The 24,365-nt window shown below is 38.1% G+C and overlaps 1 protein-coding gene across 1 annotated transcript in view; it reads left to right on the forward strand.

Annotated features, from left to right (window-relative positions):
* LOC122800433 (sericin-2-like) overlaps positions 1 to 19,873 on the forward strand; it is a 42,403-nt gene extending 22,530 nt beyond the window's left edge. The window contains exon 4 of the mRNA XM_044069878.1: positions 19,857 to 19,873. Coding sequence (XP_043925813.1) covers positions 19,857 to 19,873 — 17 coding nt within the window. The remainder of the gene's footprint in view (positions 1 to 19,856) is intronic.
* Positions 19,874 to 24,365: the final 4,492 nt, after the last annotated feature.

Consider the following 24,365-nt stretch of genomic DNA (forward strand, 5'->3'; position numbering starts at 1 on the left):
AATGCTGATATTGTCCTGACCCCTTTTGGGGTATCTGTTTTGGGCTGCTTCTGTCTAATACACAATAATGAGCATGCCATGTTTCAAGGAAATAACGTTTTACTTTTTTTCTACTGTTGGACTGCAACTTGTCATTTGTGTCTTAACAAATTCTCCTTCCATTTGTAGTCATAAGGATGTGTAGATATGCTTGATCATGTACCTGTGCCAATAATGGTGACATTGCCCTACCTGTTATGGGTTTGTGTGATATAGAGCTGATTATGCTTGATGTACAAGGTGGAAACATAATACACATGCAGGAAACATCTCCATGTCCCATTTAAAGCTCTGTAGTTGGTTTGTTTTGTATTTGCTGCATCTGTCAGTTATAGACAGCAGTGTTGGCATTCCTGTATAGATGATCATAACTGGGTCTTACTGAAGTACAGTACATACACATAGATAAGCATTTTATCTGTTCAATACAGCTTCATCCCTCACCTTTGTTTCTCCTGCTGGGAATGTTATAGCCTGGGGTTGCTTATGTATGATGCTTATAGTAGCAAGTCCTCACTTGGGTAGTAAAAGGCCAGTATGCATGTATGCATCTATATTACTGTTTTTCATGTGCTTAGCTCTTATTTTCTAAGTGGTAGTATGTGTACTATTTGCTGCCTCTTAGCCAGTGACAATTCTGCATATTCTTCATGATTATCCCTAGCTGTAGGTCCCTCATTTAACCCCTCATCTGTGTCTGCTGGCCCTGCCTATGGTGGTAGAAACTGCAGTCTCTGTCCTAGGGCACACTGCTGCAACTGCTTTTTGAGCATAATGCTATGTAAGATGACAGAGAGAGTCAGTATTTTGGCATTGACGATAGGATCATACTGTTGGGCACCTCCAAATGTATCTAGACAGCGTAACCTAGACTTGAGCAGCCCAAATACATACTCTATGATATTTCTGGTTTGTGTATGCACAGTGTTTTAATCATGTACAGACTGGTTCTGGGAGTTTCTCATGAGAGTCATGAGCCAAGGCTCTAGTGCATATTGTGGATCCCCAACTGGATGTCCTTGTGGAAGGACCTCCCTTGAAAACCTTATGTACAGGTCTCAGGTATGCCAATTGTGGGAGACATGGAAACTGCCAGGGTGCACTGAATATACATAGATGATACCTTGTACATTACAGACCACCTGACAGTTGATGGGTTGATAACTTTTTCTGTTAATGTACCTTCTTTCCAGTTCAACAAGTGGGGCTTTGATTTCAATGTGGGTGCAGTCTATGGCCTGCAGTACGTCAGGATAATGTGCTATTGCGTAGACATTTTTCATGGTTGTAGCTCTGTCTTCTGAGATACTTGGAAACTAAATATGCTTCCTCACATGTTGCAGCATTGCACTGATAAACTAGAGACATATTCTTGAAGCAGATGCTAGTGAAGTCCTCACTGTGTCCCTTCTGTACCATTGAAAAGTCCCTGTAGCTAGAATACATAAAGCTACACATACCTTCATTTCCACTGAGATGGGTTTTCCTTAATTCCCTTGGAGCCTCAGGTGAGGATGGTAGATGTCAACTATTTGATCTATAGCAACACTTACTGCCCTGCAACCATCTATTATTTCTATTTCATGTAGTCTATGATGTTCGATCAAATGTAATCTGAACATCCTACACCTTTTAGACCAAGATCTGGCAGCAGTAGCACCTTGAATGAGAGCCAGCTGCAGATACAGATTTATAATGGCTGTGGAACCCCCTAACATTTTTTATTCTCCTGTGGCTCTAATCCAGCATGTTTTGGAATTCTGAGCTAAAGCAGGTGTAAGATGTTTGCGCTCATGTTATATATTTTTGTATCACTCCACCATGAATTTTTGCTTCATTAGCATGTAGCTCAGCTATTGGTATATTCATTCACATATTTCTCTGCTAACCCTTGTTTAGAAGCTAGCCAAGATGTGTACTGCTGTTTATTGAATTGCAAACCACTCAATCATCATTGCTCATCTTGCACACGAGCCTAGTGCAATAAGCAGTAGTTCATGAATCCCACAACTATACCCCATGCTGTGACTAATGGAACTTTGATAAATTGCAAGTCTTCTATAATAACAATGAAGCAAGAAACTTATTGTTACCCATTAAAACCATTTTTGGAGGGGGGACAAGCTCCTCTGTACCTCCCATACCCAACGTTAGATATATTCTAACTGCATTGATCCAATAAAGGAGGAAATTCTCTGAAATACAGCAATTTCCGACTTATTTTATATATATATATATATATATATATATATATATATATATATATATATATATATATATATATATATTTCCCTCTATTTCACATTTCTGAATAGCATACGCTTGGTCCTCAAACCTACAGTGGGAACTCCATATCAGGCTAGACTGTCTGGTCATCTCCTCTGGTAAATGAGGTCCTCTGTGTGGGAATTAAAACATTTAAGTTCTTTGACATGTGATGGTAACACTTTTAAAGTTAATCTGATATGTTTGATGTAATTACAGTTCCTTTTCTAGTTAAAGTTATCTTTTCCACTTATTGTGTCAGGGAGCAGTTCTGAGAAATGTGTGTGTGTGTGTGTGTGTGTGTGTGTGTGTGTGTGTGTGTGTGTGTGTGTGTGTGTGTGTGTGTGTGTGTGTGTGTGTGTGTGTGTGTGTTTGCAGACAGGTAAACTGATAGATGTTTATATATCTACAAACATATATATATATATATATATATATATATATATATTATATAAATGAAATCATATATATATATATACACACACACACACACACACACACACACACACACACACACACACACACACACATACTCACACACATACATGTGTGTGTGTTTGTGTTTTTCATGTGTTGTTTGTATCTTATTGTTTTCTACATAATAAAATAATGTTTCTAAAAAATGTTGTCTGCAAATTTTAATATCTTCCATTGACCTCCCCCTCTCTTTCTCGTTTACTTTAAAGAATTACATGTAACCTATAATCCTTCCAATTTGCAGTTTCAGCTGCCAAAACTGAAACTTTAACAGCATGAAGGCATAATTAAAACTTCACAGTCATGGCTTACATCCCTTGAAAAACTGCAGTATAAAGCAGTTAAGTCACCAAGTTAAATAAGTTGTTCTCACAGGAATTACTTCTGGATTAAAACTGTCTTATTTGTTATAAAAGCCACATATTACATGGATAAAGGCACATGCCATGCCATGGAGACATAATAACTCACAGAATCCTAAGGCCAAACAAATTTACACTGCTCATTAAAGGGACAGTACTCTCTAGTGCACCATTCTTAGATGCCCAATAAATACCCCATCTTAGATTTGTTGTTCATTATAAAAACGTTATCTGTTTTCTGACAACTAACAGCATATGACAGTATTTTCATGTGTTTTCAAGCACCAAGTTTCTTTTTCTTTCCTTTTCTAGTTTATTTATCCTTGGCACGTAATGGGCACCATGCTGTTTTCCATGAATGTAAGCACATGCAAAAACATTTTGCAAGAATCCAGGAATTGAGATAACTCAACATTAAAATGCATTATTAATACATATTTAGCCAATGAATAATATAAAAGTTTCCAATAAGGGACATGTCAAGAAAGTGGCTGACATTACCTTTATAAATAGAACAACTTTATAGGTGGGACATTTAGAAAACATTGCAGAGCAAAATGGGAAAGGTATCACCAAATGTAGTTCAATTAAATGTGATGATAATGCATTCTACCCATCTAATTAATAATGAATATTTTAATTAAACCATTAACTTATGACTGATATTTAGTTTAAAAGAAATAATAAACAGACTAGTATTTATGAACCCCTTTCACACAACACAAGCAAGTCTGTGCAATGTATAATAACTAACATGGCTAGAAGAGACCCAGGGACCTCATATCTCTGCATAGCACTATAATGTTGGACAGATCTGCACGCCATCACTGTCAAGTTATTCAGGAGGTCTCCAGTGTAAGAGGTGATTAAATACCCCCTGCTGAGACCCCCCCAACAGTAACAGAAATTGATAGATGGCAAGGGTAGCAACAGGTCCTAGTATACAAGTAATGCAGGTGATGACTGCAAAAGTGATTACTAAAGAAGAGTGCTCACTGTGACCAGGGCAGGTTGGAAAGTTGTGGTGATGGACATTATCTTGTCACTGATGATCTAAAAGGACAGCCACCACCCCTTGATATCAGCAATGCCAAAGAATTATTATAACTCACAGCACTGCACAACAGTATCTTTGCTATATAGCATCCCGCTGCCCCACCGTAGTAAGAATATAATGAGTTCCATAAACAGCTTTCTTCAAGAAATGCACTCTTATTCACATCTATACCATGTGCAAATCAGTAAGTTAGGATAATGCCTGAACCTTCATTATTTCATGCAATGTTTGAGACAGGACTTGGACAGGGAGGGACAGCACCATTTTTCTGGCACTTTGCTGTGTCTGTAAAGGGTATCTGTAAGGGGGTATTCTACATGACACTGTGCTAGGCATAGGGACATGGCAGTGGAGGGAGCATGGTCCTTATATGATACTGTGCATAGACTGAGATCATAGTGTGGAGGGGGCACGGGGGTCATATTAAATTATGCCACAGTGCACACAGACTGCTATGAGAAAGGAAGCTTCCTGACCATACCGAGTTGCTTGGTAGGCTCTGTTATGTAACAGTATACTAATGAGGGACCACAGTCAGGAAGAGGGAGAATATATATAAATGACACTGCAGACTGCTTTGAATAGCCGCAATCAAAAACCATACTGCAGCTGGGATGCCTAGAATGGAATACGTGTTTCTGAGTGTTCCAGAGGGTCTTTGCTTGACCAACTTCTACTTCTACATTTGAGAAAAACATGAAAATATTGTGGTGCTTCAAAATCAACTTGGTACACTGATGATGCTTTGTTACTCTGTTTAGATATTACTGTTTCAGCTGTATAGTCAAGTGTTTCAGCATTGCTTTAAATCTATTCAAGCCAGTCTGTCCTGCTCATGCCTATGTGTTATCCGCAAAAACAAAATGCATACTATTTAGAAATGTAACAGCCTTTTTTATATATGCTCCTGACATAATTATATCAGAATTAAGTGAATCTTACAACCATCAGTCATCACAAAGCATAAAACCCTTCCATTTGTAGTCAGTATAAATAAAACAGAAAAGAAAAACAAAAATAAATAATTTCCCAGCACCATCTCTCACAGGTGAAGTGAAACACCACAACTTCTGCATTAACATGGGGGCATCAACCCCTACACTTCCTAGCTTATATATAAGAACATCATAGTCACACAACCACCATAAAAGCCAATCACCAACACACAGAAACATCCAACCTCATGACACAAAACAAGTCAGCAAAAGAAGAAGCCAATCAAAAGTGAAACCTCAGTTCAAATCTGATCAAATATTTCATTGAAAATAATCATGATAACCTCTGACATAGAGATCATTTAGTGATTATACATATTAATTAGTAGTATATCTCCTTAAGAAAGCCAAGGCTGGCAAAAGACATAAGGTGGTATTCACAGTCATAAAATTCACACTTTTGTAATTATTTGTGAAGAGCGCAGATATGTCTCTATGCTAACATGTTAATCACAGGTCATTTGCAATGACTACAAGAATGAGAAAGCTTCTACAAAAGAAATGCCCATTTTCAGGAAATGTGTAAAGTTGGTGAAGTTAATCTTTAAGTATATGTGAAATACTATGTGGAAACATAAATACTCATATAATTTATGAAGCATTCAGGTTTTATGGATGAATGTAGCTATGTGCAAGCACATTAGAAGTATTGACGCATATTTAAGAAAAAAAAGACACACAACACAGCTATTTATATTGACTCTTAAAACATATAAAGGGGTTTTATATATTTTCTATGGAGGTGTCCTTATGTCACCCTGACTGGTTCTTTAAAAGATTTGAGTGGGGAAGAAAGAAAAGATGGAAAATGGGGAAACATAACAAATACACACACACAAGGAGTTGTGCTGGAGCAAGTGGGAGAGGAGGGGTTCTGTGTTTTTGGTGGGGAATAGACAACTCCTGTTTTTCAATTTTTTTATATGAGAGAGTAGTTTGTGTAGGATGCAGCTTAGAGTGTAGGAGTGAGGATTAGGAAAGAAGAAGGGGAAGAGGACTTCCTCACCACAGTCCACAGGACCTTAAATGTTTCCACTGCCTGATGGTGCAGTGGTGGACTCCAGTGTTAAGGAAGTGGAAGTGTGTGGTATTGTGGTGATCAGTGCTGACTGGGGCAGCAAATCTTGCATCCACCGAAGCGCATCCTGGACTGGTCAAAACTGTCTGCCCACTACCTGCTCCATCACATCCTCAATCATGTCCTGAATCATACAGGTGGCATGGCTTGCCAGGTTGCATCATGTCAGGGTGCCTATAGGACCAGTGACACCACCCTGACTCTGTGAGGACATCCATGGATGGGCAGAGACTGAATGTTCCTTGACCTGGGAGGAACACAGTTGGGCTGCTTGTAGGACCTCTGGACCTATGGAGAAATGAACACAAACTGGAGAGAAATTAAAAAAAAAGAAAAATTAATGTATAATTAAAATAAAAAAAAATTAAAGGGGGAGGTAGAGAGACAAACAAGAAACTGAGACAATAAATTGACTCATAATTTAGTAAATTAGTACATACTTTATTAATAGTCATTCTTATTTTATTAAATCTTTATTCATAAAATATATTCTATGAAATAATGCTGGTAATCTGTGGACAGTCAGAAGAAGGATGTGAAATGGTGATGTTTTTTTATATTTGCAGTCTAATGACAATAAACAGATAAGCTTGTGCAACATATGAAATAGTGACACATTTGAAATATCTGGTTGACATGGATTGTGCTGTATTTGTGTACTGGAAGCACATTCTTCTATTACATTTGTGTATAAATTACTTCTGGATTGATACTTACAAAATAAATAAATAAATCAGTTCTTTATTTGACACATTTTATTTTTTGGGAAATGATACTTATTTGCATACACACGAGCAACCTCTGTTAATCATTTTAGGCATCTTTGCTCTTTGGACTCACTAAGAGTCTAAATCAGAAACTGCACTCACTAGAAGCACTCATTACCTTGGAAAATGACGATGTCTGTGCAGTCACAGAGACATGGTTCAAGGCCACAGAGAGCACCCCTGTCATGCAAGGCTACAATGCCGTCCACACATTTAGACTTCAAAATGAGCATGAAAGAACTAAAGGCGGAGGTGTATTATTCATCTTCATTAAAGACAAATACACCTCAAGACTGGTCAAACAGTATGACTCTGTAGAGCTACTCCAAGTCTAAATAACTGTAGGTAAAACTCCCTTCGATACCACTGTTACTTATAGGTCCCCAACCATGAACCATAAGAACCACTCTGTTTACCCGGACCTACATGAGTCACTCACTATACAGCCAAACACCTTGGTCATGGGTGATTTTAACTATCCTTCCATTGACTGAGAGTCATATATTAGCTCAAACACACTTGCCCTAAGGTTCCTGGACTTTGTTAATACAAATGTTCTGGAACAGATATTCTGCACCCCTACAAGTGCCTCAGATCCCCTAGACTTAGTACTCATCAACATGGGGGGACTCTACACTACCCCTTGTGTGTTGCCCTCCATGGTAAGGTCTGATCATAAATCAGTCTCGTTCAAACTAGCAATCATACCTGACTCCCCAAACAGCAAAAAGGTTCATAAATTTCTCCAAAGCAAACTATAGCATTCTAAGTGATTGAATAAATAGTTTCAGATCTCCTGTTACCACTGTCAACAATGACTCCTATAAAGAGGTGTACACAAATGCCCTGTATAAACACCTATACAAATGTATAGACTCAGTTGTACCTGAGTGGATCAAAACAAGGTCCTCAAAAAAAAAACAAGCCATCCTGGTGGACATCAAGCATAAATAGGTTATACAACAAGAGGAAAAAACTAATGTCTGAGAGCAAGAGGGAACTGACTCAGTAGGGGAAGGACACTATCCACAGCTTCAGCAAGCAAATTAGATGTCTTGTAAAGTCTTCTAAAGCCAATTACAAAGTTACATTAGCATCCCTAGCTAAGGTTAATGACAAGGCATTTTTAGCTACGTCAGAAATCTGAAAGGGAAGGCCCAGCTTTGTGCCAAAATAGTAGTAGATGGTACCACTCATACTGACCCTGAGGACATCTCCAACCTGCTAGCAGATAGATTTGGTGCAACCCCCTCCGTCCCCATCTGACATACCACAAAACATACCTGTCACCAGTCCTCTACCTGGTATTTCCAAAGAGCAGGTTATAACCACACTTTCCATGGCCAATAGCACAGCATCTTTGGGACCAGATAACATCCCAGGATGCCCACTAAATGGCCTAAAGCAGGACCTAGCAGAACTACTTGGCACTCTCTTGAATCACAGTCTTAGTACTGGCTTTGTCCCAACAGAGTGGAAAACAGCAACAGTAATTCCCTTACACAAAGGGTGTCCGTCAACCAACCCTGGGAACTGTAGACCCATAAGCCTAACCAGCCTTATCTGCAAAGCAGTGGAGAGAATCATCATGAACCTTATCAACAAAGACATAGGTGACCTTCAAACTCTTGACCTGACTCAATTTGGCTTCATTAAGGGTAGATCATTCCTATTAAACATGGTGGACATCTTTGAGAATGTCACCAAAACCCTTGATGAAGGCAAAACAGTGCATATAGCCTATTTTGATTTAGCCAAGGCGTATGACACAATCCCCCACTCAGTCATCATTGAAAAACTCTCCCAGCTGGGAATTAACCCATATGTCACTAAATGGGCAGCCAACTGGCTCAGCAACAGAATGCATACAGTCAAAGCTGTGGATTGCACCTCTACCAGGAGACCAGTTACCAGTGGCATACCACAAGGATCTGTGTTGGGCCCCTTACTGTTTTGAATCTAGTTCTCAGAAGTCCAGGTGAAAATAGATGGCCTGTGGCTTACCAAGTACACTGATGACTGAAAACTGGGTGCAATCATTGAGTCCCCCAATGATGCTGACATACTACAAAAAGGGCTTACATAGAGAAATGATTGGTGCCAAAGCCACAGACTTAAACTAAACACAAAAAAATGCATTATCATCCCTTTCAGCAAAGGGCAAGTCCCTGCAAATTACAATATTAACAGTACCCCCCTTAGCTAAAACCCTGTGGTGAGAGATTTTGGAGAACAAGTTGAGAGCAACCTGATCTTTGATCACCATGTGTCCACAGTGGTAAGGAAGACTTTCTACACTGGATATCTCGTAAGTAAGGTCATCACATCCAGAGCTAAGGAGGTTATAACTCTCCTGTAGTCATCTCTAATCGGACCACTAATAGGTTCATAGGTTCATACTAGGCTATCTGCCCTAGGGCATTTTAATAGATACAGTGCTCCCTTCTGTATGTACCTCATCAGACATCTACAGCAGCTGGAGAGACCTCAGAGGTTTCTCACCATGAAAATTCAGGATCTTCAGCACATGACCTACATGGACAGACTGAAAGCCCTGTCACTCTACTCTGTATCTTCTAGGTTGCTGAAAAGCGACTTGTGCCTGGCCTACAGACCAGTCTCAGACCCTGCCCTAATGGAAATGCTGGACATTCGCAAGTCAAATGGGACAACATTCAGTCACTCGCGATCTTAACCTAGTCTATGACATTAACAGGACATGTTGAAGAGACAGATATGTCTTCCAGAGATTTGTCATGCCTCTGGAACAAACTCCCAGTTCACATAAAACAGAGCTCCTCAATGAGGCTGTTTAAGCATAACTTAGACAACTGGATGGAAGACTGCAAATTTACCTCAAGGGTTGTCACCTATGTCCCTCTTGAATAAGGGCAGTCAGTGCTGATCATAAACTCTCTCTGCAAATATAGACCATACAACTTGGTCAATAAGGGAACAATGGTATAACATGGCTAGGCTTATAAGGACCCTAAAGCCAGTAGCGTAGTAAACTCCTATGAACTTATGAACCTATGGAGTAATTCTAGGCAATCTCCTCTTCAGCTACATAAAGAATATATAAAGAATACATAAAATGTGGCATGGTTGCTTTCCCATCCTAGATGTGTGTTCAAATCTCTGTTATATGCTTATATGTATTAATCGACAAAGCACAGAATTTATATTTGTACTGTATGCATGTGTTTATGTGCTTACATGTTTTAATCAGTAAAGGACAGAATGTCTATATACATTTAGTTTGAACTTCTCTCCCTTATATTCTTATATTTATTAAGAAGCAAAGTGCAAAATTTTATAACATATTGGGACTGAATCCAAGTTTCCTGCAAGTTGAGGTAGATGGATATCATGACTTCTTTCAATTTGTTAGATGTTGTTATCTGTGCACAGCTTGCTTGCTTGGGGGATGGGTACTTTCCATTGAAGTTACTACTTTGCACTATGCCTTGAATACCTGAGCAGCATGTCTAAGTCATACCACACAGAGCTGCTGTAAACACCATACTTTTAAATTCTGAAAGTAAGAAATTGAACAGTGCATTTCTCAATAACCTCTGTGCTGGTTAATCATTTGCTACTTTACATCCCCACCCTCACTCCACTGTCTACTTAGGCAGGGGTGGCTAACTAAAGTTGGCCATTTTGTATATGCAGTTACTATTTTGGAAAAAATAATTGTCTTACACAATTATCATATTAGTAAGTACTTTATGGCCTAAACAACACATTTTTAAAGCTGGCTGCATATAATTCATATAACTAACATGCTAATACCTACAGTATATAAAATTATGTGACAACAAATATGATATGATATATATATATATATATATATATATATATATATATATATATATATATATATATATATATATATACATGTATGCTTACATATACTGACATATATTCTTTTACTCATACATATACATTTATATGTATACACCCAATCATGTCAGGACATAAACATACCATACTTGTATACAGACGTATTTCTGTTTACAGATATGTTTATGCTTACTTATAACTTTTGATTTCATATAGATGCATATTTGCACTTATATATTTCTTCTGTATTTAGCTGCATTTATGGAATGTTTATTTAGCATATTTTAAACCTATGTTTTTGTAAAATTTAAAAATAAAATGTTAAAATGCTTACTATAGAACTTTAGCCTTATTAGCCTAGCCTGCAGGTGATCTATGTCAGTGAAGACAGGTGCTCAACCAACTCATGCTAGATGTCAACCTTTTTCTTTTCAGTAATGGGTGCTACTTTTTCAATTTCATCCTTGTACAACATACGCAAGAAGTAAACCATGATTTTTGTTTCCTTATCTGACCAGCTCATATCTCAGAATCATGCCTCCATGGCTGCTGCCATCATTACAAATGCCAGTACCAAAGTGAAGAATGTAACTAGCAGGCTGTGGTTCAGAGGGTGAGAAACACACCCTCTGGAGTGTGGCATCACCATAACCAAACCCAACTCCCATGTAGGAAATTAGACTTGTAACTTCTACTATTGGCAAATTTGGTTTACCAAACTGCATGGTGATATAGTTATTGAATTATTACTTTATTTGTTTATATTATTTCTTGTTTTTGCACAGTAATGTCTTTATCATTGTTTGCACAGCTGGCATTATGGTCATGCACTTGTCATTTTAAAAAGCATGCCTACTTAAGTATTGCATCCGTTAATTTTGTTTCACTTCAGTTTATAAATAATATTTATAGTTAGTGTCAATTTGTTTTAATCAAGATGGCTAAGTGGTATGAGATGACAAGCTTAGTCAGAATATCCAAGATAAGAGTATACAGATAAGGCTTCAGGATTGTGCAACCAAAATGTTGTTGACTTCATTTTTTTTTCTATTCATACAAAAATTTGAGATATATTATGTTCACATGTCCCAAAGTCTACCTTGGTTCAGGATCGCTTAAAGCAGCTCATACACAGCTACCCAAGGTCATGTTACTTGAATCTGTTAACATACACACACATGTTCTACAGAAATTCATAGAGGTAACTAGAACTCAGCTTAATTTGCATACAAAATGCATAAAAAAGTCTGATTATATCTGGTTAACTTTAATGACATAATAGTTAGTTGTGATCAGCCGAGTTAGGCGGCAAATATTCTGGGAAAGATCAAAGTTTAAACTAACAAAGCTATTCAAAGTACAAGTTCAAACCAAGAAACGCTCGTAGCTTGTAAAAATGTTAATAAAACGTACAAACGTGCAGAGCATACAGCTTTTGGGTACAAACCCTTTTCAGTGAAAATATATATATATATATATGTGTTCTAACAGCTGTTTTATATCAAAACAGGGATCACATGACATTCATAGCCAATAAAATCTGAACAAATTAAAAAATAAAACTCTTTCATCATGTAACAATTATATAACTTCCTAAAAACATATAAATTACCTATGCAGCATCTGTAAGTATATATACACATGTAGATGTATGTACACAAAAAAAGTGTAAACAATATCTTCATTTCTTTAATTACATTTGCTTCTTAACCAATACTGGCTTAATACTAACTGCTGTGTTTAGTCCTGGGTGGCTATCCACCCGAAGTCTTATTATCGATGCATACTCTCTCAATTCCAATAAATTATTTAAGTCACCCCTTCTTACATTATTATAAATTCCATCAATCACTCTGAACACAAAGCTAAGTTCATGGCCATTTTTTAACTATATGCTTGGTTAATGCATTTGATAAAGTATTTCTACAAATCTTAGAGCAATGTTCTATTATACGATCTTTTAGTTTTTTACTACATTTACCTACATAGAATGCAGGACATTTTATACATGTCACCAGATAGACAATATTCACTGTATTACATGTAGCAAATAAATCAAACTTATATTCTTTCCCCTGAGCTAGGATCTACAAAATCTGTGCTGTTTGAAGAAATATATTTGCAGCTCACACAGTTAAAACTTGGAAATGTTCGCTGTTTTTTTCCTTAGTATTCTTTCTTTATTTACTTGTGACCTAACATCCTTATAGCAAAGTCTTCTTTTAAGATTAATACAATTTGTATATGCAAACTTAAGTTCATTCATAATGAACTTCTTTAGTTCAGGCATACATTCTAATATTCCCCAGTTTCTCTTTATTATTTCTTTTACTCCATGAGTTCTTGTATTAAAAGTAATAATATATCTCCTATTACCTATTATATTATTAACCATTTGTGATGATATCTGCTGGGGTTTAAAATAAGGTTTTGCTGTCATTTCTCAGAGTCATTATATCAGACATAGTTTGTTCAAGAAGGGTATTATCATAGCCTCTTAGTTTAATATCATTTGCAAGCTCTCTCGTGCATTAGACATCTATTTTCATTGATATTCAGTCTACTGACCCTAAGCATCTGACTCTTTACTATACCTTTAAATATATGAAGTGCATGCATACTTTGCTGATGCATATACCTATTAGCCTGTACTATTTTTCTATAAATTGTTGTTTCTATAACTTCTGGACTTTTCATAATTTTCATATCTAGAAAATGTATTTCTCTGTCTGAAAATTTTCACTTAAATTTCAGAAAATTGGTCATATCACTCAAATAACTAACACACACTTCTAATTCACTTTGATTACCTCCCCAAACCAAAAAAAAAAAATCATCCACAAAACATTTAAAAAAATAAAACCTTACTTCTTAAATTTGATTTTTCATCTAAAACATATTTCTCCTCCCACTGACTTAGTACTATATAACATATGAATTTGCAGTTGGTGTTCCCATAGCAACACCAGTACGCTGCAGGTATATTTGATCATCAAATACAAATATGTTGCTACTTAATATTATGTCCAAAAACTGACATATGTTCTGTATCTCGCTAGAACACACATCAGTTCTATTTCTTAAAAAAGTCACATACTGATTCAGCACCATATTCATAGGTTCACAGGTTCATGGGTGTGTACTAGACTAATGGCCCTGCAGTCTTTATAAGCCTAGCCCATAGAAGTGCCCTGGCATCGTGCTGCCCAACATTAGTTCCTAGTGCCTCTATCAAGTAGATCCACTAGAGTGATCCCCAGAGTGAACTTTCTATTTCCCATCCACTCATCAACATATTTCATGAATTGGGCCAGTGAGGTGCTCTGCTTGACATGTATGGGAAGTCTATTCCAGAGGATGGGCAGTCTCTGGGTTATGAAGCTGTCCCTCCAGCATGTTCTGTTGATTTTGGTAATGAGGTTGAGATCTCTAGAGCATGTGCTGCAGAGGGATTGGAATTTCTTTAGATGTAGCATTTCTAACAGAGCTGGATCAGACCTGGCTTTGTAACTCAAGCAGAGATCGCATCTTAGAAGATGATATGAGACAGAGAATAGCTGGATTTTTTTGAGTCTGTCCATATATGCCATGTGTTTAAGGCCTAGAATCCTCTTTGTGAGGTACTTTTGTGGCCTTTCCAGCTGTTGCATGTGTCTAGTAAGGTACATGCCAAATGGGGCATACTTGATGATTGGCCTAATGAGGGAAGAGTAGAGAGAGATGATGATCTTTTTCTTCCTGGATGCAAAACCCTTGGTAATGAGATGTGCCACATAGAAGGACCTTCTGCCCACAGTGGCAATGTCATGGCTGAAGGAGAGGTTGCTGTCACCAGTGTCCCCAGATCTCTTATAATGACATCAATGTTCAGTGGACTCCCATCAATGTGGTAATTAGTGGGATCTAAGATTTTCCCAAAGGTAATGATGATGCATTTTTTGGCATTAAGCTGAATGCCATGGTTTTGACACTAGTCATTGGTCTCAGTGAGGCCTTTCTATAGGATGTTTACATCACTTGAGGAGTTAATAATGGCTGCCAGCTTGCAGTCATCTGCGAACTTGGTCAGCCAGAGTCTGTGCATATTTGCCTGTACTTATGAGAAGTAGATGCCAAACAAAAGAGGACTTAGGACTGATCCCTGTGGGACTCCACTCGTGACTGGTCTGCAGTCTGACTTGGAGTCCGCTACTTTCACACTGTGGATTCTATCTGTGAGCCAATTTGCAACCCACCTAGTGATATAGGGGTTGATGCCTAGTTTAGTGAGTTTATCAATAACTCCTAAGTGGGGAATGGTATCAAAGACCTTGGCCAGCTAAAGGTAGGCTGTATGAACTGCCCTCCCCTCATCCATAGCTCTGGTGACTAACTCAAAAAAGTCAACCAAGTTGAGCAGGCATGATCTACCTTTCACAAAACCAAATTGCGTGGGATCTAGAGTTTGTAGATTTCCTGTATCCTTGTTAATTAGGTCCATAATGATGTGCTCCATAGCCTTATATATTAGCCTTGTCAGGCTAATGGGGCAATAATTCCCAAGGTCTGTATTCACTCCCCATTTATGGAGAGGGATGAGTATAGTAGTCTGCCATTCGGTAGGGACAAAGCTGGAGGTGAGGCTCTGATTGAACAGGGCACACAGATGTGGTGCCAGTTCATTTTGTAGTTCATGTAGAACACATCCAGGGATATTGTCGGGTCCCATGGAAGCTGTATTCTTGGACTTGGACAATGCAAGTTTAACCTGTGCTGCAGTAATGCTGGGTGCCTGGCATTACTCTGGTATTGTGATTGGTGCTTTGGTGGGGGGTAAAGTTGGCACTGAACTAAATCTGTCAGCCAGTATGTTGTCAATATCTGTTGGCTCAGTATAGGAGATATCATTGTGCAGTAACTCAGAGCAAACCCGGGTATTGCCATGGAGATTTCTGATATAACTATAGAAGGCTATGGAGTTGTTTTTAGCATCTGCTGCAATTCTGCTTTCATTGCTGGCTTTAGAGGTTTTGATGAGGGATCTCAGCTTTTTGTTGAGGCTAATAAGGAAGTTTTTCCAATCTTGGGACTTCACCTTTTTCTGCAACAGTATCTTCCTTCAGTTGTAGAGTTTATTAATGGCAGGGGACCACCAGATTGGTTTCCTTTTTTTGGAGGAGAGTGTCTTGATTCTTTTGTGTATGGCTAGTTCCATGCATTTATGTACGTGTTTGTACAGTGTATTGGTGTATGATTCAGCAGTCATGCATCTATTTTCCATTGACATGGGTGCCACAAAGTTAGCCACCTCTGTTTTTAGGAGCCCAATGTCAGCTTTGGAGAAGATTTTCATGGTGGTTACCTTTGTGGGGGGGGGGGGGTGAGATGTGGATTTCCATGTTGATTAGTTTGTGATCGGATATAACCAGGAAGGAATTGACTATTGTTGTTGAGCAACGGTTGCCCATGTTAGTAATAACCACATCAAGGATGTTGCTTCCTCTAGTGGGGGTAAGAATGAGCTGGTCCAGGGCATTGGAACTGATGAATTCCAGGAAGCGTTGGGCCAGTGTATTGGTGCATGAGTAGTTTTCCCAGTTGATGGAGGAGTAGTTGAAGTCACCTAGTATGAGAGTGTTGGGTTGGACTGTAATAGTTTCCAGGGTGCTTAGGAATGTGGAGTGAGAGTCTCAGGACATGTTTGGGGACCTATAGCAGACTACAACCTGAATCGTCATCTTACCCAATGTTAGTTGTACCTGAAGTATCTCAGATGCATTATGCTGGGTTACTAGTCTGGAGGTGTGCATATCCTTTATGAATATGGAGACACCACCTTTGGAGCTTCAGTCCATATTCTGGGGCCGAAAGATGTGGCGTGCATTATAGCCTGGTAGCACAGGGGACTTTCTGCTGCTTTAAACCAGGTCTCCATTACAGCACAAATGTCGATGTTCTCTATTTTGAGGAGTGCTTTGAGCAAGTGAATCTTGAGATTTAGACCTCTAGCATTGAGCAGCATGACCCTCATATTGCATTTATTTATAACTGTTACAGTAGTAATTTTCTCTTTGGAACATCTCCTAAAAAGGCACTATAGGGGTGGCAAGAGCCTTTGCCAGTATCTGGAAACGCAGGGGTGACAGATGCAGGCCATCTCTGGCAAAGCATCGAGGTCTGTCAATCATGTCATCCCAAGCAGACAGATACTGGATCCCCTTAAAATGACACCAGAAACTTAGCCAATTGTTAAAGTCAATCCTTTTCTGCTTGTACTGCGGTATGGTAGGATGCTGCTCAGGGCTACGGTCATACCTGCCATGACCACATAATCCCAGAGCTACTCCATGTCTCTTTTCATGTAGTTCAGGGAGGTGCATCTCAGGTCATTCACACCCACATGGACAGTGACCAAGTTATACTTGTACTTGTTGTGGAGTGACCTGAGTGCATGTGCTATGTGTCGGATTCTGGCATCTGATAGACAGCTGACTGTTACCGTCTCCTTATTCAACCTAGAGAGGGGGACATCAGTGTGCCTCATTATCAAGTCACCTATAATTAGTGTATTGGGCTAGCTGTTTTGCCTTAGGGGCTTAGGTTGAGGGGCACACTGTGTAGATGAGTTATGTGCCTTGTGGTTTGTGCTGTGTTGTGGTGGTCGAGTGCATTTCTGCCTTGAATGTGTCTGCTATTTGGGTAGATTTCTATTGAGAGCCTCCAGAAAGATGGGTGTGTGGTTTGTGCTTTTATGTGAGAGCTGTAATGGTGGGTGTTCTGGAGGGCTATGTGTTGCATGTGGTGTGGTGCATTTGCTGCCCTTCTCCTCTTGACCAGCTATTCCTGTCTTGGCTTGAGAGTGCATGGCTTCTAATTTGGATATATTAAGTGCATTTCTCACAAGTCTGAGTGTTGGGCAGTCAGAGGAGAGGGTTGTCTGTGTACATGAGGCAGTTGCTACACTGCCTTAGAATGCCCAAGCTCCACAGGTTAATAGGAGAAAGCACAGACAACTGACCTTTAGACATGCCAGGAGGGGTGGTCATTATTACTAAGTTCTGGAGCTGTTTCCTTATATATTCCTTTTACAGGAAAAATGTCACTCAACATGTCTGAGTCTGTACAGAGCACTGCCAAACACTTGAAGGGAAACTAATATGTAGACCCTGAAAATTTAAGTATGAAGTATTTAGGCAGATATTCTGAAGTTAGAAAGAAATCAAACAGTACTTACTGAAAAATAATGAATTAGCTTGTCAAGAATGATGAAAAGAGGGGAGTCGCATGAATGGCTACTACCTGGCTACTACTAATGCTGGTCTCAGCACAGCTTCACTCTGTTGGGATACAATACTCCTTTGCTTCTTCTCTCACCAGAAGCAAAATGTTAACATCAATCCCAAAAAGAGAAGCAGGCCACGGCCTGTTTGGTGATTCACAGTCTTGTCCCAGATGATGCAAGGGTCTGCAGGCTTGTAGCCCTTTTCTGGTAGATGCCTTGAATAGCAACCAGACCAATCAGGTACGTTAAGTACAGACACTCACTCTCCAACTAGAAAGAGTCTGGAATCAATGCACTCTGTTCCTACTCTCATCAGGATCAGAATATAAGCACAGATTCCAAGCTATCACCTATAAAGCAATTATTAAGCTTTCTGGTGATCAGCAGTCTCCAGGAAATAATGTAACTGCACTCCTTCTCTCACCAGGAGAAAACAGAAGCACTAATCCCAAGATGACTACTGAGAGGCAGAATGTGGGCTCCTCAATAACTGCTGGTCTTGCAATAGATGCTTAAAGGTAAGATGAAAAAAATGGTTTATCTTAAACACTGCAGTGTGCACTAGAGGAGTTAGATGTGAAAGTAGGTAACTTAAGTTTTACCTGTCTAAAAAGTTAAGTTTTAGTGGAGAATCATTATTTTTAAAACATTAAGATATATTGAAAGGGGTGGGGCCTTTTTTATTCTGGTACTATGGAATACAGTAAGATGGCCAATAAAGTTAAATAGTTGAAGTGGAGGGATTTCACAAAATGATAATGTTGTGCTTACTCACACCAGCCAGTAAAAGCAGAGAGGAAATAAGATATATCGTCAAATTAACATAAGGGGCAGGCAACTAGAAAGACAGTTGTGTTTAAGAACACAACAGTAACCGGGTGGGAAAAAATTCTGTCTGACTCACAAGAGACAGAGCTGTGGTCTCTTTTCAAGTTTTAATATGCAGTTAAAGCAGAATACAAGTAAAACACAGTGTAAAGAAAACAAACCACAGTATACAAAATAGAAAACGGCAATAACGTAATACAGAATACAGCAAATAAAAAGCAAGCTAACCTTTCCCTCACAGCAAACTGTAGCAGAGTCTGGGTAAGCCTTTCCAGTAAAGCTCTGAAATGTTTTATTTTACCCCTTAAATATAAGGTTTAGTTCCTAGCTCCACCCCTTTCATTTTGAATTACAGTGTAAAGTGAATGTATATCCATGGTAACTAACATAAAGGTGGTCACAGTGTTACACTCATACCATTCATATAACTGTATTAAAAAGTCTGCCATATCTTTAATATAATTTTTCACACTAACAAGATATTTCTCTAACACATGCTGCAGATATAAAGATATTGGCTCTGTCACCCAGCCTCTCCCAGAGACTATAGGTCTCATAGGTGGATGTAATACACTTTTTTGTATTTTTTGGGAGACCATATATAATTGGTGTAAGTGGGCAAGGAACAGTCAAAAAGTTAAATAACTCTATATCAATGTCTTCAGACAACTGCAGCTCATATATCAGCATGTTAACTTGAGAAATGATTCTCTTCACACCATATGCATTAATTTCTATAAAGGTTTGAGTATCAGCTAAGAAATCTTTCATAGCTTGTTCATATTCTAATTTATTCATTATTACTACTGCCCAACCTTTATTAGCTTGTTTAATAGCAATATTATCATTTGACTGTAAACTTTCCAATGCTTTTTGTTCAGAGAAAGTTAAATTATAACATTTATTTTTATCATTTTCACATAAAATGCATGTAGTTGTTGCTCACACACATTCTCAAATGCCATCACTACAGGAAACTATTTGGAAAAACTGTACTTGACTTTTTAAGTTTTGTGACGTCACTACAATTACTGTTCTTAAAAGTCAACTTCAAATTTAAACTACGAGTAAAATGTTTAAGATCAGTTAAAGCAAACTGAAGTCCCTTCTTTAATATTGAACATTCATCATTTGTTAAAATCAAATCAGATAAATTCACAATGTCCATATTATTTTCATTTAAAGTCTCTACGTGGTTGACCTGCTGTATGTTTGTGGGCCTCCATTTATTTTTTTTCTTCTTCTTTTCCCCTTTCTCTTTTTCTTGTTCCACCTCTTGATGCATTCATTTTGTTTGTTTCCACCCTCTCCAGCAGGGTTAAAATAACTGGAGCTGGCTGAGTGAAAAAAAAATTATTTTGCTGCACCCTATCATTGTTTAAAGTTTACAAAACTGCTTGTGAAGCTGCTTGCTGTGTATTATTTGCATCCATTGCCCTACTGGCCATGCACAGTTCATTCAGCAGTTTCACTTCAGTGCCAGATTCTAAGACTGCAGATTTATCATTTAAAGAAGCAAGATCATGAAATTCATCAAGGGCATACATTGAACCACGAGTCAAATGTGCTTTATGTTTAAATTTTTGCTGCTCCCTTGGCCAAGAAAACATGTTACCTCATTTAAAAGCATTTAAGTCTAATTGAAGCTTACACTTTTTAGTAAGTTCTAGTTTACAATCTAATGAAGCTACTCTCTCCAGCATGCTATTATAAACATGCACACAGTCTTTAAAATTAGGCATTGATGAGATATCATTTTCCAAACTAGTTATCTCATTTTACAGAGTAGCTTCAATTCCCATAAAAAAATCGGTTCAAGAGTAACATATAATCCGCACTTAATTTGAAATTTAATTCTTGCCACGTTTTAGAAGCTCTGGATAGTTATTTGCATAGGAAGGCATCTTTAATATTCTAAGTTTTCTAGGTATATCACCAAGCTCCAAATAAGCCAAAAAGCTTAGCCGCTACCATTGGAGCTTTTTAAAATTTTGTACCTCACCTTCCAACACACAAACTTGCTCTTCAAATTTAGAGACCATCCAAGCAGTGGCTCCCTGATCCTCAGTGTTAGTGGCAGGTAATTGCATAGAGTGTAACAGCAGATTATTTTGAATTATCAACAAATCACTTAGACCATAGTTTCTATTCATCACTGTCCTTGACTCTGTAGCTTTCTGTGTCATTATATAAGCTACACAAAGCGCCTGCAGGCAGTCTAAAACAAGAACAACAGTCCAAACATGCAAAAGGACAAGTTCCTGCAGTAAACAAGGTCTGATATCAATTCCACGACCCACAGCACAAGTGCAAACCAAGAAACAGTCGTAGTTTGTAAAAACTTTAATAAAACATACAACATTCTGGATGTGGTAATTATGAAAAGTCCAGAAGGCATAGAAACAACAATTTATAGAAAAACAGGCTAATAGGTATACGCATCAGCAAAGTATTCATGCTGCTCATATATTTAAAGGCATAGTAAAAAGTCAGATGCTTAGGGTAAGCAGATCGAACACCAATAAAAATAGATGCCTGACACAGATGAGAGAGCTTGCAAATGATTTTAAACTAAGAGACTATGATAATACCCTTCTTGAACAAACTAGGTCTGACATAATGACTCTGAGAGTTATGAGAGCAAAACTTTATTTTAAACCCAAACAAATATCATCACAAATGGTTAATAATAGAATAGGTTATGTGAGATATATTACTACTTTTAATTCAATAACTCATGGAGTGAAAGAAATAATAAAGAGAAACCGAGGAATATTAGAAAGTATGCCTGAACTAAAGAAGTTCATTAAGACTTTGTTATAAGCATGTTAGGTGACAAGTAAATAAAGAAAGAATAATAAGCAAAAACAGGGAACATTTCCATGTTTTAACTGTGTGAGCTGCAGATATATTTATTCAAACAGCACAGTTTTTGTAGATCCTAGCTCAGGGAAAAAATATAAGTTTGATTTATTTACTACACGTAATACAAGGAATATTGTCTATCTGGTGACATGTATGAAATGTCCTGCATTCTATGTAGGTAAATGTAGTAAAAAACTAAAAGATCGTATAATAGAACATTGCTCCGAGATTTGCAGAAATAACTTCAAATGCATTAGCCAAGCATATAGTTAAAGATGGCTATAAACATAGCTTTGTGTTCAGAGTGATTGACAGAATTTATAAGAATGGGTGACTTAAATAATTTATTGGAATTGAGAGAGTATGCATGGATAATAAGACTCCAGGCTGATTGTCACCCAGGACTAAACACAGCAGTTAGTATTAAGCCAGTACTAGTTAAGAAGCAAATGCAATTAAAGACATGAAGGTATTGTTTACATTTATTTTGTGTATATACATTTACATGTGTATATATACTTATAAATGTTGCATAGGTAATTTGTAAGTTTTTAGGAAGTTATATAATTGCTACATGATGAAAGTGTTTTAATTTGTTCAGATTTTATTGGCTATGGATGTCATGTGATCAATGTCTTTTGATATAAAACAGCTGTTAGAACACATATGTTTTTGGACTGAAAAAGGGTTGTACCGGAAAGTTGTATGCTCTGCACGTTTGTATGCTTTATTAATGTTTTTAAAATCCACAAGTGTTTCTTGGTTTGAACTTGTGCTGTGGTTCATGGAATTAATATCAAACCTCATTTACTGTAGAAACTTGTCCTTTTGCTTGTTTAAAGGTATTCAAAGTCACAGATAGTCATAAATAAAATAAAACAAATAAACAGCAAATGGACCCAGTGACGACAGCAGGGCTAGTAGATAAATCTGTCTTTAATGCACAAATAAAACCAAGACATAAGAGCTTTCGTAGCATCACTACTTCATCAGATGTAATACAACTTTTCATAACCCCTCCTTAAATACTTTAAAACAAGGTCACATGCAAAACACATTTAAAGGTAAAACACATTAAATGAATAAATTGCTAAAAACACTTACAAAATATAATTAGTTTAATTAAGAATATGTAATTAATTTCAAGGTAACTATCTAAATATTATAAAATAGCTGTCATTTCATAAATTGCTGTGAACAAATGCATTTACATCATCATCATCATCTTCCTCTTTCGGCTGTTCCCATTAGGGTTCGCCACAGCGGATCATCTGCTTCCATTTCTTCCTGTCATCTGCATCTTGCTCTTTCACACCAACCACCCACATGTCCTCTCTCACCACATCAATAACCATATCTTAGGCCTTCCTCTTTTCCTCTTACCTGGCAGTTCCATCCTTAGTATCCTTTTCCCAATATACCCAGCATCCCTCCTCAGCATATGTCCAAACCAACGCAATCTTGCCTCTCTTGCTTTGTCTCCAAACTGTCCAACCTGAGCTGACCCTCTAATATACTGATTCCTAATCCTGTCCATCCTAGTCACACCCAGTGCAAATCTTAACATCTTTAACTCTGCCACATCCAGCTCTGACTCATGCCTTTTTGTCAATGCTACCGTCTCCAACCCATACAACATAGCTGGTCTCACTACTGTCTTGTAGGCCTTCCCTTTCACTCTTATTGGTACCCGTCTGTCACAAATCACTCCTGACACTCTTCTCCACCCATTCAATCCTGCCTATACTCTCTTCTTCACCTCTCTTCCACACTCACCATTACTCTGAACTGTTGATCCCAAGTACTTAAACTCATCCACCTTTACCAACTCTACTCCCTGCATCCTCACCATTCCTCTACCCTCCTTCTCATTTACACACACATATATTCTGTTTTAGCCGTGCTGACCTTCATTCCTCTCCTCTCTAGAGCATATCTCCACCTCTCCAGGGTCTCCTCAACCTGGTCCCTACTCTCACTACATATCACAATGTAATCTGCAAACATCATAGTCCACGGGGCCTCCTGTCTGATCTCATCTGTCAACCTGTCCATCACCACTGCAAATAAAAAAGGGCTCAGAGCTGATCCTTGATGTAATCCCACCTCCACCTTAAACGTATCTGTCACTCCCACCGCAGTCCTCACCAATGTCACACTACCCTCGTACATATCCTGTACCACTCTTACATACTTCTCTGCCACTCCTGACTTCCTCATACAATACAACAACTCCTCTCTAGGCACCCTGTCATGTGTTTTTTCTAAGTCCACAAAGATACAATGCAACTCCTTCTGACCTTCTCTGTATTTCTCCAACAACACTCTCAGAGCAAACATTGCATCTGTATTGCTCTTTCCTGGCATGAAACCATACTGCTGATCATTAATCATCACCTCCCTTCTTAACCTAGCTTCCACTACTCTTTCCCATAACTTCAAGCTGTGACTGATCAATTTTATTCCTCTGTAGTTACCACAGCTCTACACATCACACTTATTCTTAAAGTTAGGTACCAAAACAC

This window comes from Protopterus annectens, chromosome 4.part0 (genome assembly GCF_019279795.1).
Source record: "Protopterus annectens isolate FY-2018-M chromosome 4.part0, PAN1.0, whole genome shotgun sequence".
Taxonomy (NCBI): Eukaryota; Metazoa; Chordata; order Ceratodontiformes; family Protopteridae; genus Protopterus; species Protopterus annectens.